Genomic DNA, 20,710 nt, shown 5'->3' on the forward strand with positions numbered 1-20,710 from the left:
ATCAGCTGTATAGAGAAGTTGAACCCTAGCACCTGGAAACTCGAGCCCTAATCAGCTGTATAGAGAAGTTGAACCCTAGCCCTAGCACCTGGAAACTCGAACCCTAATCAGCTGTATAGAGAAGTTGAACCCTAGCCCTAGCACCTGGAAACTCGAGCCCTAGCCCAGCTGTATAGAGAACCCTAGCCCTAGCACCTAGAACCTGGAAGCTCGAGCCCCCCTGAGCCCTAGCCCTAGCACCTGGAAGCCTCGAGCCCTAGCTAGCCTAGAGCACCTGAGAAGCCCCTAGAACCTACCAAAGAGACCCTACCAAATTTGGGACCGAAACCCCCAGGGCCCCCAATTAGTATACACGGGGGGGGACCTCTAGCACTTACGGTTCAAAAGATAAGACGGGCACTCTATACTATAGGGGGCACTCTTCGCATTTATCCCTATAACATATACTAGGGAGGCAATACCATATCTCGGCGCCTGCTTGCGCTAGAGAGACGGGACCTAGTGCAATCGAAAGCCCGTCCCCCAATTAGTATACACACCAAATTTGGGAGCTCTAGCACTTACGGTTCCAAAAAAAAGGGGGGGGTAGCACTTCAGGGGGTAGCACTCTTCGCATTTATCCCTATAACCTATATAGCCCTATATAGCCCTAACTCTTCCTAACTCTTCCAACAGTTTAGCTATTGTACTTTGTACTAAGCCTAACAGAAAACCCTACCCCTAACCCGCCTAACCCTACCCACCAACCTAGCCCCACCCCACCTAGCCCCACCCAGGCACCCACCCCACCCACCCCCACCCAACCACATACCCACACCCACCCCACCCACATAACACCTAACCCACCCCACCCACCTACACCACACCCACCCACCCACACACCACACCACCACCCACACATCTAACACCTAACCCACCCACCCACCTAACACCACCCACCCACCCACCCACATAACACCCACCCACCCACCCACACACCTAACCCCACCCCACCCCCCACACACCTAACCCAAACACCTCACCCCACCCCATACCTAAAACACCTCTCCCACCCCATATCTCGGCTCCTGGTGGCACTAGAGAAACCAAACTCGACTCAGCGTCCTCCAATTAGTAGATGGACCCAATTTCAGCTCTCTAGGACCTACCCATCACAAGATATAACCCCTAACCCATCACTGGGGGGGGATCAATCTTCGTTTTTTCTATTTAATCAAATATAACCCAACCCAACCCAACCCAAACCAAAACCAAAACCCAAAAACCAAAAGAACTAAACCCAAACCCAACCAACACTAAACCCACACCCAAACACTAAGTCCAACCAAAAGAACCAAGTCAAACCCAACCACAAAGTCCAAACCCAAATAGAACCAAGTCCAACCAAACAGAACCAAGTCCACTAAGTCCAACCCAAAAAACCCAACCAACCCCCAACCAACCCAAAACCCAAGTCCAACCCAAAAATAAGTCCCATCCAAACCAAACACCAAGTCCAACCCAAATATGACTAAGTCCCACTAAGATATGAAACATATGTTCTCCATCCAAAAGAGATGTTGACCCAGTTTTTGAACACTGGAACCCCACCACACCCCACCCAACAAAACCCAACCCAACCCAAAACACTAAGTCCAACCCAAATAGAACTAAGTCCCCCCCCCCCCCCCCCCCCCCCCCCTCCCCCCCCCCCCCCTCCCCCTCCCCCCTCCGCCTCCCCCTCCCCCTATAAGACACTTAGGGGGGGAAAAAAGAAAAAAAAACAGCTGTATAGAGAAGTCCAACCCTAGCCCTAGCACCTGGAAACTCGAACCCTAATCAGCTGTGAACCCTAGAACCTGAAACCCTAGAGAACCTGAGAAACTCGAGCCCTAATCAGCTGCATAGAGAAGTTGAACCCTAGCCCTAGCACCTGGAAACTCGAACCCTAATCAGCTGTATAGAGAAGTTGAACCCTAGCCCTAGCACCTGGAAACTCGAGCCCTAGCCCTAGCCCTAGCACCTGGAAACTCGAGCCCTAGCCCTAGCACCTGGAAACTCGAACCCTAGAGAGACGGCACCTAGTGCGATCGAAAGCCCGCCCCCCAATTAGTATACACACCAAATTTGGGACCTCTAGCACTTACGGTTCAAAAGATAAGACGGGGGGGGCACTTCAGGGGTAACATTTGTTGATCAGGATGCATTGAAGGATGGTCAAGATCCCCAAAGGCTTTGAAGAATATGGCTCAACCCAGTAAAGAGAATGTGCACAAATGGAGACCAAGATTTAGTTGTTTCAGCTGACCGTTTACTAATAAAGCTTTCCGCATTTTTTCGAGTTCAAAGAACAAACAAGACTACAACAGTGAAGTTCTAGAAAAAGACAAAAATTCGATACTCACCTAGAAAAGTCTCAATGAAAACATGTAAGCTGCATTCAAGGAACAGGACACGAACACATACAACTCATCTAAGACACTGCCCAGCTCACCTGGAAGACAAAGCAACGTTAGCGTTAAATGTTAATTACACACACTTCAAAGTAGATGCATAAAAGGCATACTTCTAGCTTTGTAAGACAAGAAAAGCCAGTTCATTTCCCCTTCCAGTTTCAGATAGCCCAAGCAACCCTAACAAGAACTTCTGATTGAATCCTGGTCTCGGTCAAACCCAAGATAAGGAGTGTACATACATCTGGAATAACATTAGAAGTGGGACTGATATAACAGTGGGAAAAATATAAACGTCATTCAGGTGCAGAATGAGAAGTAGGACTGCATAATTTCCTGCATGTTCAGAAAGATTAATGCATGTGACAGACAGCAATGTGCTAAAAGAACATTGAATAAGAAACAATGTAATATTAAGTACCTTATCTGAAGCCGAGTGCAGTGAACTTGGGCTAATGGTCTCTTGACAACAGGCTAAACTTTTGGCATTAGTGTTAATGGTCTACAAGCACAAATTAACACTTATTGTTGAATAAAATTATCCACAGCATTCCAGTATTACCACAATAAATTATAAATGTAGAGATTGTTTTTTCTTACAAACAGGTACTAGAAAGAAATTCACTTCCACATGTAAACACTGGTTCTTACAGTATCTGGGAGTTATCCGAGTAGTTGTAACAGCTCCTGAAGGTTTTCTTCTGATTAAAAGAATCACGCTTCAACTGATGTCTTAACATTTAATATCATCACCATCTTGATCACGTTTCGACACCACTTCAACATCGTGACACCCTTTGGATGTCATTCACATCTTGACATCTTTACGTCATGACACCGTGAAAAACTCAAACAAATAAAATAACATTTAGATACATAATGTGTGAGTGGTTTCCTGTTTTTACCACAGTTTAACCAAGTTTGTTTCTTACTGAAGCAATATCCATACACCCAGCAGACTATTGCAAATTAACAGATGAAATCTAAAGAACAACATATCGTGCGCACTTTCTAATCAGAAATACAGGAGACATTAGGAGACATTCCTTCTAACAAATGGTCTTACAATTGGACAGATCTCAGTGTGTGTGCGCGCATTTCTTTGTGGATCTGGTGGATCTGATACAAACATGGCTAGCTAGATCATGTGACAAGTTCAACTATCGTTGCACATTTCACCTGTAGGTGTCACTATTACCCAGTTTTATAATACTCTAATACAACCTCCAAATGAACATTCATAATACATTACACACGATTTGTGAACCAAGTACCTTTTCACAAAATAAACGGCTGAAATACATCAAAGCAAATACAACCCTAACCCTGGGGAAAAATAATGCAGCATTAAAACAGCCTTATAATACAAAATAAATTAGTTTAAAAAAAAAAAAAAAAAAAAAAAAAAAAAAAAAAAAAGGGGGGAGGCACAGCTATGCTACCTTTGTATTTTTAAAGATAAAGGTTTGTATTTAAAGGGAAACATATGAAACATATTTAACTACTAAGAAACTAAAAACTAAGAATTTAAGACAGACACAAAATGTCAGACAGGAGCAAGTACAGGAATGAAAGAATAAATAAATAAATAAATAAACAAACAAAAAAGCAAACAGTGGAGATCCATTGTTTAACAGTTTTAACAACCCTAAAGCTTTCTTAAGCACATGGCTAAATGCATCTCTGCTTCCTTACTTCTAGTCACCAAGTAGTACCAAGAGTACCTCTACTAAACCGGCTTTAGATGACTTCTTAATTACTACATCTAATCAAAGGCTGCTTTCGAAGTCTGCATTCACCATCATACAACTTTTAGGGAACACAGTTCAACCGAATGACCAACATGCACAATGGAAACAAGAAATTAAAGTTGTGTTTCAACTAATTAAGTTTGCACAAAGCCTGAAATTCTAAAGCAGACAATTCAATTGAAGATTACGTTTAAAGATATTAGATAAAACAAATATACTTGCTTGGTGTGTGATCTGGAAGAAAGTGAAGTCACCATGTCCTCTAGTAGAATCTGCCGAAGATGAGCACAGAGCAGCTTTAGCTTATAATAATCCATAAAGTACATACTTGCAAACGAGAATAAAAGCAAAAAGGAAATCTGTCTATCCATATACATGGATAGGGGCAGTGGTCGAGAAGGGTACAGGTAATGGGCGGAGTCCGGCGGCCGCACGCGCTCCCCTCTCAGGTCCGCGGCTCTAGGGGCGCCGGCTTCCTTCAGCGGCTACGTCCTCCTTGGCTCACGGCATTTCAGGGGGATTCAACGGCCTGGCATCCGCACCCGTCAGCTGTCTAACGGGTGCGCTACTCGTCCGGACCGTAGGTCCGGCAGCTCGTTGCTTCTGACGGCGCTCGGTCCCCTTAACGCTCCCTTCCTGGACCCACGAAGACACCAGCGTGCATGCACGGGGAACAGACCAGTGTCCCGAGGAGAGGCGCACTCGGAATTTCAACAGCGGCGGTGATGAGGCTTCATTTAGGTCAGGTGCACCTCATTACACACCGCCAGACCTGGCTGTTTCGGCGCCCCTCCTCTCTCACACGCCCACTCCCGTCGGGTGATGTATGAGATGTGTGTGTGTGTGTGTGTGTGTGTGTGTGTGTGCGGTGCGTGTCTATCTCTCCATCTACATCCGTCAGTACGTCTGTTAGTAATACTTAAAGTGCCTTATCAGGTTTCCACAAAAGAGCTGAGGCTTCTGCATTACGGATAAGGCATTAACTGCACAAGCAAACAATAAATGAAAAGTACAAACAACACTTTCATAAAAAGGGACATTTAAAAAAGGGAGCCTTTGAAAATTACTAAAACTGGAATCAAACATCCGAACCGTTTTTTAATGTTTTATCCAAAGTGCCCATGATCAGACATCCCTACCCAATGACTGTATTGAGTTCGGGAACCCCATCTATCTAATCTGAGCTCAAGTCGCAGTGGATCGGCACCTGCAGATCACTGACTCCCTGTTCTAAATCACAACCAAAGATATCTATGTTAAGCCAAGTCCAACATGACACCAATTGTATCTACAGAAAAAGTCAGCTTAAGTCTTAAGATGCACATTAGTACGACATTTAGAACTGGAGGTCATGCAACTACACAAACACATGCCTTGTCCATATCCTTACAGAGACTTCCAGGTATAACAAACAAATACAGCATTTAAAAGAACTTCTTTTCAACACTGTTCAAGACTAACACAGATTACAGAACTATAGAAAAACAAGTTCAAAATAGACCCAAAAAATATCAAACAGCACAGTGGACATGTGGATAGCATTTATAAAACACTTAATCATACCGGTGCGAATGATTAACCTTACCTAAAGGGCTTGATTGAATATGCTGTGTCATCTTAACTTGTTTCCGCGATCGTCGTCATACCATGTACATGTGGGGCGAAGACATCAAAACAGGGGCGAGGTCCTGTTGGGTATGGGCCTGTTTGTTTTGGCTTTCAAATATCAGCATTGTTTGGTAAAAATCGCTTAGTGCACCTTCAATTAGACTAATGAGAAGTGCACATGCAGAATAGAGGCTGACATTTTTTCGGGAATCCCGCGGGATGGGAAACAAAATCACTAATAATCACGGGATTGGGACGGGACAGGAAAAAATGTCAGCGGGAGTGGGCGGGACCGGGAATCGTAACGCTATGAAACCCAACTTTACAGACAAATATACCTTTTATATAAATAAACTATAAACGATATATTGTAATTTTGAACTTAATTCTAGTTGACCTGTCTCTTTATTCTCTCCTTCTGTATGCTTTGGTGTGGCTGGTTAAGCAAGTGAGTTCATGACGGACAAATCGTTAACGACTTGTAATACAGCAGGACATCCAAATGCTCACCTATCATTCATCGACCATATGGCTTTTCATCTGGAAAATGTATGTAGTAGCAAGTTTACATGGCCGCTCAATCTAATGTTAACCTAGAAAAATGTGCGCTATTGAAGTGTCAGTGTGAGTGTGGAAGCCGAATAGTAGCGCGGTACTGCATGACAGAGGCGCCGGTGCGGTCACTTGCTCTTAAAATACCGTCATTTTTGGTCATACAGATAAGAGTGATAGGCATCTTTCGAATTTGTAAAGACTCAACATTTATTTGTGTGCACTCAGAAAAACAAAGAAACGTTGCGCTTTTGTAAACTAATTAAAGCAAAAAGGACGCGCTTTCTACCGCCTGTCTCTGTGAACTTGAGCGCGTCACTTCGAAACTCCGCGTATACTTGCTTTAGAGACAAGAAAAATATATCTAGAGAGTGAAATGTCTACTTTCAAATGGACCAATTCAAATAGGAAACGTGTGTCTGCATGAATGATTTACGTGAAATTTAATGTGTGTGCAATGCACACTGTGCATTTGTTTAAGATGGCTTTCAGTTCAATAATAATAATAATAATAATAATAATAAACTAAATTTTGCATTTTTATTCAACTAATGTAAAAAAAAAAAAAAAAAAGTTACGGGCATACTGTGATCTGTACTGTATTCTTTACTGTAACTGGCAGATTCTAGCCAAATAATAATAATAATAATAATAATACGGGAGTGGGAGGGAATGGGAGTCATTCTTCCGGGATTGGGACGGGACGGGATTTTTTCCCAGTTTTTTCGTGGGATTGGGATGGGATGGGATTTTTTTTTTGTGGGAGTGGGACGGGAGAGATTTGAAAATCCACTCCCGTGTCACCCTCTAATGCAGAACTAAAGCATGTTTTCAAATAATGATCGGTGTTTCAACTGCTTTACTTGACCGACTAAGATCATGAAGACACATCCATAACTCCTAAACAAATTAAGCGAATCGGGTAAAACACCTTAAAATGCCCATCACTAGTAAACTGGTAAATGCCCCACTGAATAGAAAACAGCCACTGGCTTTCTACATGGAAACATGCTTTCATGATCTTGTGGTCATCAGCTACAAATCAGCGACGGCTCCTGATGTTTTTGAATCGTTCTCACAATACTTCGATGTCACACACCGATCTGGTGTCTATGCTGCGCCGCTTCACGTCAAACACGGCTAAAGTTGTTTTTAGTGTCACGGTCTTCACTGATGTGTGCTCTCGGCTCTCATCAAAATTTCAAAACATATTTTAAACATAAAATGTCAGTCTTGACCAGGATGATGATTTGGATGAAGGATATAACGAGAGAATGGAACTAATGATAGGATTCTTTAGGTTGTGACTCAGACTCAGACATACCTAGCTGAATAAGTTCATTCCTTTCTTTGCAAGGTCTTCAGTTTAAATGTGGCACAGTGTTGAAGACAACCAAATCACAGCTTACAATGACACATTCAGAGCCTCATGAGGATCATGTGATGCAGGTCGTCACATGACAATTATCTGTTCTTAGGCACGCACAGAGAAGCGGAGTTTAGATCAACACTGAGCGAGTAGTCTCTCTACACAGACTCTGTTTGCGAGTGTTGGTTTAATCCAAAGACCTTCAAAAACATGTATTGGTCATAACACTGATTCATTTAGAAACTTTGACAAGAAAATAGTTCAGGTTATGATACTGACCCTACTTGGCTTTAGTTCTTTTCTGAATATGCCCAGAGCCAGTTGAAGACTCTACAGGATCTCAGAGAAAGAAGAGGACGCTTGTAGAATAGACAGACTACAGATGAAATGCTTGAGAGGTTGTGTTTTTCCTGTGTTTTAAAAATATTCCTTGCTTCCATGTTCACTAAGCTCAGTGTTAGTCAAACAATATCTGATGTCTGTTCACTAACCGTGGGCATAAAGGAGCCACTAAAACACCAACCAGCGGCAGTGGCATTTGCCACAAACACAAAGAATGTGAACTGTTTGCAGCAAAATCTATTCTGAGCATAAAGACAAACAGTGAGTCTGTGAATTTGTGACAGAGGGAAAAAAACAGCAAAGCCACTTTAAGTGAAAAGGAGGCAGCCATAAAAAGCCTCGAGATGTCTGAGAGGAGGTAAAGACAACTGCAATTATAAACAGAACAAAATGATGTTGATGGTTAAAAAAACAGTATAAACAAATCCTTTGTGGTTTTTATACAGTCTGGCCCACACCATTGCCTTTGGCTGCTTTTGATCCTTGCTTGGTTGTTTTAGCCTGCAGACAAAAACTGTAAAAACCAGGTGAATCTGTCGTGTTGTTTACATAGTCACAGTTGAGCTCAGGTACATGTGGCTATTTTCTCTCTCTGCTTTGTTGGTACAACCAACTGTAAGTCATTTGACTCAGTGATGTAAAATAGTATTTTTGACCTGAATAAAAGCAGTCCATGTAGATGTTGCCATTTTATAGTGGGCTGATGCACTCTTCTCAGAGAGGTTTGTATTTCAGCTCTCTCATTATCTGATGTGGTGGTCTGGATGCAGGGTGGAGCTTAATGGCCTGATTTTACTTGCAAGGAAAAAAGCGGAAAGCGGTTGGGATCTTCTATATTTGCTTTGACCATATACACATGCTCCACCCTCGTCACACAGCCCACATAAACCACGCGGTTCCTTTAGACCTCATGAAGCTTTAAACGTCTTGTGCTATAAATTCCTTGATGCAAGATGCTCGCATATTTTGTCACATAGGCTGTAGATCATACCAAAAGCAATCGTTTGAGATTGTGTATGTTGCACCTAAGCTGGCGTATCTGCACGCACGGAGCATAAACGCGGGATGTGAGGTGAGCGAGTGCCTCCAAATGCTCTCGTACTGCGTGTGGGTGGGAGGGCGAGGTCAGTTCGAGTAAATCGGTCTGTGCCACATGCAGGAGGGGTTCTGCGTAAATGAGCACGTTGGAGTTTCACTGGCGCTCTAAATAGCAGACGGCACAGTAATAAACGCAACAGCTGATTAGCAGCTGCTGCAGCAAGCAGGTTCTTCCTCCTCGAAGGCAGGACAATGCTAAGTGCTAGCACATGGTGTGGACGTGACCCAAGAGAATGGACACCAAAAGCACAAATAAATGACAAACAACATTTGGTTAGAGAGATGCTGTACTACTAGAAGTTTTTATGGGCCATCATTGAGGTTTATGTATATTCCTGGACTGTAGACACTAATTAGTGCTCACAGATTTAGATGCAACTTAAAATCTCCGAAAACCCTTCCTGCGTATTTGGATTCATGTATTTTTTAGCAACACCTCTGAAAGAGACCTTTGTCCATTTCACACACTTTTCACAAGCCCATGTGAAATCTGCACCTACAGAACGGTCGTCAGTCACCTGTTCCTCTGCCTATATGTATTTATTACGTTTATACTTTAGCTGTCGCACAGTAACTAGAAAACCTGTTTATAATTTGATTGATAAAATCTTTAGAACACATGAAAACACATCAGTTAAGCCAATTAAGTAAAAGTTTATTAATCCCTGTATGTTAAAGCCTGTATTACAAAAGACTATGGGTTCTTCGTAAGAAACGGAATATGAATATAATCATGAAATGATTAATTTTCACTTTTTTTGAACAAAGAGCCCTTAGACAATATAAGGCAATATATTAAATCTATGAAAATGTTTTGTTTTTTTCATGTGTGTGTTTAAATCCTCCGTTGCTAGAGTTCTGCAATCCGGCTGCAGTAAGAATATCTGAACACACAGAAGCAGCTTGTTTCTCCCCAAGCAAACGCACATACAGTACAGTATATACAGTCAAGGAGACTTCAGACACCTGCCAGGTCCCAATGCAATTCCTCACTTAAACTTGATTATCTTTTCTATTCGTCAAATGAACTTACTGGCCATTTATCAAAAAATAAAATACTTTTTCATTGTTTAATACCGCTTCAGAAGCTATCAAAGTAGTTCATGTTTCGATCGTGTCACATACTAGTTCATGAATTTCAACATTCTTCTTCATGAAGGATGTGTGTAGAATCATAAAAATGTTCTCTCCTCAATTAGACTTACTGATTTGTCAGTCAGCATGTCTTGGTTCTCTGCAAACTTGTATCCAAACAGAGTCATGGTGGGGCCACACACTTTCTGCACCAGCTGCACCAGTTTGAAGGGAATGCTGAACCTCCATTTCTCCACCTGCTCCGAGGAGTTTTTTTGGGTGGAATAAACTCCACTGACCTCCTTAGATGCCTGCGTATTTTTTAAGATCCAGTCTTCCACCTTTGCGGTGAAGGGAATGCCTATAAAGTCATACATCTCTGCAGCTTTGCGCATGGGGAATCGCGCAATGTCCTCGTAGCGCACTAGCATGTAGCGTCCGCGAAGCCACGCCGGCTGCTTCAGTCCGATCTCAGCGGACATGCGGATGTTGTCGCAGTTTCCTCTGAGTTTTCTCACTTCGTCCTCGTCCACCGGAAGGTCTCCGTCCACAGCCCACCTCTTCCAGACGTCGTACTTGCTGGAGAAAGCGACCATGCGCGAGGCGAGAACGGCGCGAGGGTCCCTGACCAGCTGGATGAACTTCATGTCGAGTCTGGGATCCTCGGCCAGCGGCCGTAGCGTCTCCAGCTGCCGCACGCGGACAGACTTGATGGCGCGATGCTCCTTCTGCATGCAAGACTGAGAGGCCAGTGTCAGGTTGAGCGGCCCGCAGCGCCGCACGCGGCAGTGGTAGCGTTCGAATACTTTCCTAACGAACGGCGTGCAGACGGGATCTTCGCACAGCGACAGGCTGGACTCGCGGCGGAAGAGCGCGGCGGTCACGTGATCCTCCGGCGGTGGCTCGATGAAGCTCTCCAGCAGGGAAAAGTCACACAGGAACAGCTGGCGCAGAACGTCTCGATATGCAGGCCCGGCGACCGTGGCGTTCGTCCCGCCGGTCTCGATGGTCAACATGCGCTCCACGTGCCACAGCGGCTCGAACAGATAAAACATATTGGAGCCCTGCTGGTTAAAAAATTCACCCACAAACGAGGAGCCTGTGCGAGTCGTGGCCAGCAGAAGGATGTGTTTCCGTCCTCCGGCTGCAGACGCCGGCGATGCGCTCTGCTGGACGGGCCGAGTCGAGTTTTCCAGAGGATGAATCACGTGTTGATGGGACGAGACGTCAGTCGAGACATTGTGTTGCGCGGCAGACAAGAGAGATGTGCTGAGCAGCAGCAGCGGGGTCAGCGGGGTCAGCTTTGGGCTCAGTTTATCAGACACCCTAAAAAAGACAAAAGACAAAAGACAGAAGACAGCGTGAGCGGTGCGACAGCCACACAACAGAGTGGATATTAGTGCCTAAGGGGAGTTATTTCATCCAGAAATGATCATTCTGTCATCGTTTATTACCCCTCACGTCCTTCCAAATGTGTATGGCTTTCTTGCTATTGCAAAATACACACAAAAAGATATTTTGGGGGATTTTTTGTCCATAAAGTCAATTTGTTTAGTTCATAACCATCTGATGAGAACAAAAAAAAATGATAATTTTTGTAATGCAACTATGCTTTCAATGTCTTATCTCTTCTCAAGGAAACAAATTCTTCATGAACAGAAATTCGTATACAGCTAAATGAATAACACAGTCACCAACACACCAGACGAGTTCTGATTTGAATGTTTTCTGACTGTAATACTCCACTTCATTACCAAACTGAACACAAATGAGTCACACATGCAGAGAAATAAACAGGAGAGGAGAAAATGCCTACTTTGAAATAATGTTGTTTTCCTTTTCTATGATGACCAGAGCCACAATAAAGATGACAGAAATGGTATATTTAATACGCATTCTTGTGTGTGATTGTGTTCAGCGGCTGATTCGCTCTCAGATCATTCCTTCATCCTCGGACTGAACTCTGAAACGAAACACACACACGTGACACGTGAGTCATGACAAACACAGTAATACCACGCTGATCATGATTTATTCCTCTTTAAACTCTTCACTTCATTATACATAATCTGAATCTAATGTATTTCCTATTTTATAGCATGTGCCTAATCATTCATTTAACCTAGTCAGATCCCGTCTCATTGCAGTTGTTTTTGCTCACATGTGCTGTTACTGTAGATAATAATTTTTAGGTCTCATGTGACTGTAAGACATAGAGGAGCATCGCTAGTAACATTCTTTTAAATGTCTTTTCAAAAATTATCTGAAACATTTTCTGGATGAGGCAGAACGAGAACAATCAAACGCAAATAGGTGGATTGTAGTTTGGCTGTGCAGTCATACTGTGAGCGATCGGCCGTTCATATGGAGCTGCTAAGATGGTTCATGAATTCAGCTTCATTTCTATGCTGCTTCTAGGCGGTCATTTACAGTACATCATTTGAGATATATTCAGAGCACATGCTGCGAGAACACTTATTAAAGTTTGCTCTGCAAGCAGAAGATAAAGCAGTAGTAATACTATGTTATTCTTGTTTAAGTAAACACCACTAGTAATAAACATCTAATACTGACACTACAGCAGAGGATGCTGGGAAGGGTTTCAATTAAAACCTAATTCTCCAATAGAATATAAAGACAATGTATTTCACATGCAAACAACCTCTGCCTTAATAGTTAACATGAACTAATAATAAATAGTACCTCTGGTCACAATCTGGTCCACAAGCAATGACAAAGAGAAGAAATTCATTCAAACCATTAACGTTTACTTTAATTAAACCACACAAAAGATGAGCAGCAAAGTAACAGTGTGTATTAAAACACAACAAACATTTATTAACCATTAACAAAGGTTAATAAATGCTGTAAAAGTTATATTGCTCGCAGTTAGTTCATGTTAAGTAATGTTAACAGATGACACTGTATTGTGCCTTCGGTAAGGAAGACTTGGAGTAATCTGTGCTATTTTAGCACAATTAACCATTTCCAGCACTGGGTGCAGTGATTAAACTGACATTGTGGCATAAAAAATACATTTACATTTACAACATTCGCTGTGTAAACCTGAGGATTTCTCACAGAAACTGCTAAAACTTTTTGCTGAAGCTGCAAACAGACACGAAAAATAAACAATTATTACACTAAACAGCAACTGCGATGGAAATGTTGCCTTAAAGCCACAATACAGCTAGAAACCTCTGCAGTGTGATTCGGATCTTTACTCTTCAATGCGTGTAATTGTGTTGACATAGGAATTATCCACATTGTCTAACAAGTCTTTATATTTTATGTGTCTGCACAGAGATGGAGCACATTTGCAATTACACTGGTGAAAAAACTTGTTTGGCAGCAGAGATCACACGATCATCCCAGACACACTGACTCAACACTCTTATGTTCAGACAGAGTAAATCCTCTGTAGTCTGTTACCTGGAGAAATAAATGTGATTCTGTAAGATTCCAGTTTTAATGATGACTGGTCGGCTTTACCAACATTTCTGAGCTGTGATCAGAGCCAGCTGAAAGTGCATTCAGTTTCACTCTCATGAAAAAGCAGTTTAAAGGCATCCTGAAATGAAAAAATACCTGACACTGGCACCAAAACGCAACCATACAGCACCACAAACACACAGTACTGTAGCATGTGTCAACAGTACGAGTAAAACAGCATTTCAGTTATGTATAATTAGTATGTCATTGGGATTTATGATGCGGGGTAATAGATGAGCAAACTTTCAAAGCCACTGAAATATTCCAGACTCTCACCTTCAGGAACATTAGACAAGCAGTCCTCCAGTCTAAACCAGGGATATTTGTGACCCTGTAAGAGTTGGCTTGTGTGAGATAATTACACAGTAAGGTAGGAGGCTGGAAGAGAAGCTGTCCGGCCAGCAGATGGTGGTTAGGAGACAAGTTCTGTCTTGCACTGTTAACGTGAGCCACAAATTAGACTAAGGAAACTTTTACATCACCACCTTAACTCTGATCAAATCACTTTATGTATTTAGCCGAGCGAACGCTCTTTTTCCCACGCTGTCTCTGTTCCTCTTTTCATCTCCAATCATCTAATCAAAGCCTGAACTAACTGAACTAAGCTCCACCATAAAACAGAATCGAAAATGCTCCACAATTTCCGTTTTAATTCTTGTTCATCGGTGATAATCATCTCCATGCCTGGAGTAAGCAAAATAAAAATCTTAATGAAACAGGAGGTCCTCTCGTTATTCGTGGTTTAATTTAGATTGCTGGTCAAATGACCATTGCTGATCATCGTGTAAAACACCGGAAAGCTTGTGCTTCATCCGATCATCTCACACCCGTGTCACATTCCTCACACACACACTAGAGAGACTGACACAGCAAACACTCCCTCAGTAAACAGCAGCACTTCATTTGATCAGAATCATCTAAGACCTGTGAGAAAAACATGAATCACTCCACCAAATCTCCAGTAAAGGAGCCTTGGCCAAATCAGTGTCTAATCACTGACACACAACGATACGATCACATGAATATTGCGGACTGATGTAGTGATGATGCAGTCATAAATCTGCAGATGTGCTACAGCATCAGTCGGAATCACAGATGAGCGATACATTGATTCGCTTACGATGTCGTTCAGCAACGAAATCAGCCAACGATAAACACATATAAAGTCATTCATGATTATTCTGAAACAGCACTGTCAAACGGAATAAAAAAGCATTGCCGATGATACTGTACCATTATATGTCCTCGTTCATTCGTTTCCTCGTTCAATTGATGAAAAACAAACGGTAAAATCCAGATCACGGTGTGTAAAATTCAAAATTGAATAAAAAAAAAAAAATCGAATCCATCATTTAATAATCATTCGCGTCTGGCTCTGTAACTCATTACCTTTAACGCTATCAAATCAAGCAATGATCTACACGACCATCTGAAACTGATTGGGGACGCAAATAAGACTCTCAAATATAATATATGGGTGGACCGAAATACATTTACTTTTTAAAGGACACGGGGTCGAGAGACTGTGATGCGCCTCACATCCAACACGGTCCGACTCTCTCTCTCTCTCTCTCTCTCTCTCTCTCTCTCTCTCTCTCTCTCTCTCTCTCTCTCTCTCTCTCTCTTCCAGCTACAGAGAAACACAAAACACCGCCGGAGTGTCACGTGTGCCGTGACGTCCAGCGCAACATTCTAACAAACATAATAATCAAAATAAATGATTAAAAAAACACATTCTAACAAACGCCACTTGTTATTCTGTTAGCTTCTTACAGGAGAACCGCAAGAGCGCAAAGGTCTAACCCTAACAAAACTATAATAGTTGGGTAAACTATTTTATTGTAGAAATAATAACAGACCAATTCACTCATTGTTTAAGGGTATAATAGAATAATGGAATGTATATTAGAATAATGTAATAGCACTTACAGTGTGGAAGGTTTCATGATTATGTTATATATGAAGTTTAAGTACTTTCGATTATTTAATTAAATTATATTTAGCCTAATTGTCTCTCTATTAAAAAAACAAGATCTTTAGATTTGGATGGCATATACCTCTTACAAATTACTTTGTAAAACATGTTGGAATGATATCGCTGTTTGCTTTGTTTATTATGAACGATCAAAACGAATACGTTTGTTATGATATTGGGTATTCAGAAATAGTTTCAAATGTATATTGTTCATTCTTAACGGTATCAGAACATTACTGTATTCATTTGTTTCTTTAGTCTTGTTGTTCAAGTATGTGAATAATAATTAAAAGTACAATAAACAAAAGGAACATAAAATAGAAAAAAGCTAACACTAAAAAAGTTAACAAATGTGGAACGCTTGCCCAAACTTCAAGACCCATGGTGCATTGCGAGTCTGTCGCCGGCGTGTGACGTCACACCCAGGAACGTTCAGGAAACTGTTTACTGTATGTTGCGTCATTGCTGAAGACGCATCTCAAAGGTGAAACTGCATAACAAACCAACTGGTGAGTTTCAGTTCAAAATATAATGTTTTACAGTGTCAGTGTCGCTCTACAGCATTACTCTACATGCGAGTCATTTAGGCAAATGTAACACTCGTAGTCCTGAACATCCTCTGCGTGTTCGTGGGTTTGTAGTTGAATAACACCTGAACATCCTCTTCACGTGTTTGAATGTCTTGTTCATGCAGAATACCAGCCGTATTTTGATAAAGTGTCTTTGTTTTGCTGTTTATGAGGTATGATTATCAGCTCTAATTTCTGCGTGTTTTCACATGTCCTCCTGACCGGACACAGTATTGGTCAGTGATGTTGGTCTCACGTCTGTCATGCCTGAGGACCGTCCCTGTGCTGGGGCTCCGGTCGGCCCTGAGTCAGGCTCCCGGGGGCCTGCGGAGTCCAGCCCTGCTGAAGTCCAGTCCACCCCTGATCAGACCACAGCAGGTACCAAACCTTTCGCCTTGTGCTGCTGGAGACTTGATAAGAGCCACGCTGGACCCGCTTGATCGCTTTGCATGTGAACTATCAGTCGTGTGCCAGCGCTGTGTGTTTTGTTCATGTTTTGTGCTGTGTTTTATGCTATTTTCAATCAGGGTTATTCCACCAAGACCAGACTGGGATTCCGCCGGAGCAAGACTTCAAAAGAGCAATTTCAGGAAGCGGCGTTTCAACCCGCTACAGACACGGCAATTAGAAGTGAATTCTGTTAACACATCCTCGTTTAATCAGTTTTGTAAAATTCGTTCATATCGGTCTCGGTGATCCGATCACACCGCTGTGACGCGCTGCCGTTCGCCGTATGGAATCAAGAGTCGTTTGAGATGAGCGAGTTCTGCATGCTGGTTACAAATGCTGAGCTCAAAAAAACAGGCTACAGCATTTACCAGCAAAACAAAATCATGTTGGGAAATGACTGACTGTCAGCTCGTGCTCATTGGATTAGAACAATCGTGACACTTTGTTCTTGTCAAAAATCCATTTTCCAAATTCCTTGTACCGGAAAGTCACTGGACGGAGGGCCAGTCCATCACCGGACAAACGCTCGTGCCTGTTCCGTATGGAGGGAAAATGTTAGTCTAAAACGAATCTAGTCAAAAATGTTTTACACTCTGTTTACACCCGTGTCTGGTGCTTGTGATCGGATCACCTGAGAGGTCTGAACGTTATGTAACGAATGCATGCTTGAATCTGTGATGCTTCAAATATATATATTTTTGGTGCCTCTTGAAAAACACTCACAGTTCTCTTTGTTACAGTTGACAGCATGGGCCGAATCATCTTGGCCGGAGGTGCCGCCGTTGGATTGGGAGCTTTATGTTATTATGGCTTAGGGATGTCCAATGAGATGGGAGCCATCGAGAAAGCAGTGTAAGAATCACCTTCACTTTCAAACACTTCGAATGAAATAAAGGCTAGAAGTGAGCTCAATATGCCAGCAGCACAAATTCACCTGTGATCCGATCGTTAAGAATGAACTTGTCATTGAATCGGCAGCTCTCGTCCGATTTGCAGACGGCGTACGACTCGTCTTCAAAAATGTCAGTGATGACTGGTTCAATAAGATCATGTCTGATCGACTACAAAGCAGTTCATTTCAATCTCAGCAGAAGTTTCTGTTGAGTTGAACTACAGTTGATGAAGGCCGACACGTTTCACTACTCGCTATAACGTTCGAGTTTTGTAACGTGATGATTTTATAATGTCTTTCACAGGATCTGTTACGATCAGCTCAACTGCGATTTAATGCGGCTGACGGTCAAAATAAATACGTGCTTACATTGCAGATTTTCTGTTACAGCTCCTCATCTAAAGTCGTTTCAGGAACACTTTGTGCTCGATGAAGACTGTGTGTGTTTACAGGATCTGGCCGCAGTACGTGAAGGACAGGATTCACTCCACGTACATGTATTTCGCGGGCAGCGTGGGTCTGACGGCGCTCTCGGCCGTAGCCGTCAGCAGGACGCCGGCGCTCATGGGACTCATGATGAGGGGCTCCTGGCTGGTACGCAAGAGATCATATGAACTGACAACATGTAGCCTGTGAAGCTGATGTGGCATTAAAATTAAATCAAATTGGCAGCATGTTGAAGTGCATTTTATTCTTCGCCCTTTAAATGCATTCTTCGTAACAACAAATCTTAGTGGTAGAACATACTGTAAAACATCTAATAATTCTATACTGTATGAATGCATACTCTAGGACAGTAATTATTGTAATGATCCTGCTCATAGTTTAATAACCACATTGATATTTAATGCTGTGACAAACGGTCCACAGGCTATCGGCGCCACGTTCGCTGCTATGATCGGCGCAGGGATGCTGGTGAGGTCGATCTCGTACGAACACAGTCCGATGCCGAAGCACCTGGCCTGGGCTCTACACGCAGGTAAATGGGTTCACCGACACGATCTGCAGCTTTAACTGAGCTCTAGAGGGCACTGTAGTCTGCGTTTGCAGATCATGGTTCTGATGGTTTTGTTTTCCTATAGTTGAGCGCTGCTGCTGAACATGCTCTCACATGAAGGTTATCACTCCTGTGTGGGCAAACAAGCAGTGCTCTTGTGTTCACAAACTCCTGTCCCCTGTGTACAGGTGTAATGGGAGCCGTTATTGCTCCGTTAACTCTGCTGGGTGGCCCGCTGATGGTTCGAGCGGCCTGGTACACAGCGGGCGTCGTGGGCGGTTTGTCGACGGTGGCCATGTGCGCGCCGAGTGAGAAGTTCCTCAGCATGGGCGGGCCGCTCGCCGTGGGCTTCGGGGTGGTGTTCGCCTCTTCTCTGGGTGAGACGACCTTACAGATTGTGTGGCTGTTCAGTCAGTGACTTTGCAGGAGTTTCATCTGTTCTCTCGTCTCCAAAGGCTCCATGTTTCTGCCCCCCACCTCGGCATTCGGGGCCGGCCTGTACTCGGTGGCGGTTTATGGAGGTCTGGTCCTGTTCAGCATGTTTCTGCTGTATGACACACAGAAAGTCATCAAGCGTGCCGAGACGCACCCCCTTTACGGCGTTCAGAAATATGACCCCATTAATGCGTAAGTGTTTTTGGTGTGCACGAGGATTGTAGCTTTTGAATGTGACTTTATTTTAGCTAAGAGTAATGTGCGTTTCATTTAGTTCGGTCTCTCTGTCATGTAAATGACACGCACTCTGACTGCTGGCTTATGTTCACATCACTGCTTGTTCTTTCACTGTGGCTCTGCTCTTCCAGATGTATGGGCATTTACATGGACACTCTCAACATCTTCATGCGGCTGGTGATGATTCTAGCCAACGGCGGCGGAAACCGGAGGAAGTAGCCGTAAGAAGACGTGACACTGGACTGGAGAAGAAAATTTAGCTAAATAAAATTTGACTCATTTATTTAGCATTTATTTGTTTAAAAGCAGAAAAAGGAACTTTGGATTGCTTTAAGTTGAACTGCATCTCAAACATATCAAACACTCTGGTAATGTGTCTTATTACATGAGGGTGAAGGGCAGATCGTCTTATTCAGTTTCACAGCTGGTGTAATTACAATTACAAATATTTTTGTATATTTATTTTAGATCACAACAGACTTATTGCACAGAAAACGCTTGTGTTACTGTGATTCTTGTGTTCTTGCAGTTTGGCGCTCATGGTTCAATAAACTTTAGCTGTGTCTAAATTATACTAGATCTTACTTGTACAGTTTATTGCTTTTAAACAGACATTAAGCACCATTTTTCTGACATTTTACCAACATTACTCAGGAATGTTTTCATCTGGCACCACAAAAGCTAAAGACACTGCACACAGCAGAACGGTGTTAAATGAGCAGCTCGTGTTGAATCCTCCTTGAGACAGACTTAAATTCAGATGTGCTGTCAAAAATTCCTCATATGCTTGGTTAGCTCATCATTTAATTGTTTTGAGTGTTCAGTTGACTTCAGTGTTGTCTGATGATTTTACACATTGATTATAGAGTCTTTAATTCGGAATATGATTGGAGTTTGTTCCATTCATGTCCATGATGTTTGTGTTCTGCTGTTCTGAGAGTATCTGGGCATCGACAGACATTAGTGTTTTATTTGTGCTCTGACCAGCGGCAGATGACAGTGAGATTAGCGAATAATCCTCCAGTCGCCATCTGTATTCTGATGCTGATTAATCCTGAAAGGAGGCCGTTGGCAGCGGATGGGAACATCAGCACTGCTGCGGGTGCGACTTACTTTAAAAGCTAGAAGCTAAGCTTAAAAGTTAGGGAATACTCTATAGTGTTTGCAGGGCTCCTTGACTGCGGCAGTAATAGGAAGTGTTTGACAGTACCCACAGATGAGACGACTGTCAGCGCCGTGTGGATTTGTGATCATGTACCAGCAGAGGGAGCATCAAACACCATCACTCACACTCTTTCACATGATTGTCAGCAGATCCTACTTTCCTCATTGAAAGTCAATAGGATAGATTTTTTCCCCTAGTAAAATGCACACTACATAACTATTGTTACACATAAACACTTGAGGGAAGATGCAAAGTAGCTGTAATGTTTTGAA

At 42.7% G+C, this 20,710-nt stretch overlaps 2 protein-coding genes across 3 annotated transcripts; one reads left to right on the forward strand and one right to left on the reverse strand.

Annotated features, from left to right (window-relative positions):
* Nucleotides 1-9,821: 9,821 nt before the first annotated feature.
* Nucleotides 9,822-15,268, reverse strand: chst3b (carbohydrate (chondroitin 6) sulfotransferase 3b). Of its 2 annotated transcripts, none has more exons than XM_051124669.1 (3): nt 15,216-15,268; nt 12,043-12,189; nt 9,822-11,552 (listed from the first exon to the last, which is right to left on the reverse strand). In XM_051124669.1, exons 2-3 carry the CDS (start codon nt 12,120-12,122, stop codon nt 10,325-10,327), a joined length of 1,308 nt encoding a protein of 435 aa, XP_050980626.1. In that variant the 5' UTR covers nt 12,123-12,189; nt 15,216-15,268; the 3' UTR covers nt 9,822-10,324. The 2 variants fall into 2 exon arrangements, with proteins under 2 accessions (XP_050980626.1, XP_050980625.1); XM_051124668.1 differs by having other exon boundaries at nt 14,952-15,258.
* Nucleotides 15,269-16,061: 793 nt separating this feature from the next.
* On the forward strand, nt 16,062-19,852 carry ghitm (growth hormone inducible transmembrane protein). Its single transcript, XM_051125088.1, has 9 exons — nt 16,062-16,202; nt 16,494-16,640; nt 16,790-16,892; nt 17,453-17,564; nt 18,057-18,198; nt 18,475-18,583; nt 18,790-18,978; nt 19,057-19,228; nt 19,405-19,852. The coding sequence occupies exons 2-9, from the start codon at nt 16,506-16,508 to the stop codon at nt 19,490-19,492; spliced, it is 1,050 nt and encodes a 349-aa protein (XP_050981045.1). The 5' UTR covers nt 16,062-16,202; nt 16,494-16,505; the 3' UTR covers nt 19,493-19,852.
* The last annotated feature ends 858 nt before the right edge of the window (nt 19,853-20,710 follow it).

This window comes from Labeo rohita, chromosome 12 (assembly GCF_022985175.1).
Source record: "Labeo rohita strain BAU-BD-2019 chromosome 12, IGBB_LRoh.1.0, whole genome shotgun sequence".
NCBI classification, from domain to species: Eukaryota; Metazoa; Chordata; class Actinopteri; order Cypriniformes; family Cyprinidae; genus Labeo; species Labeo rohita.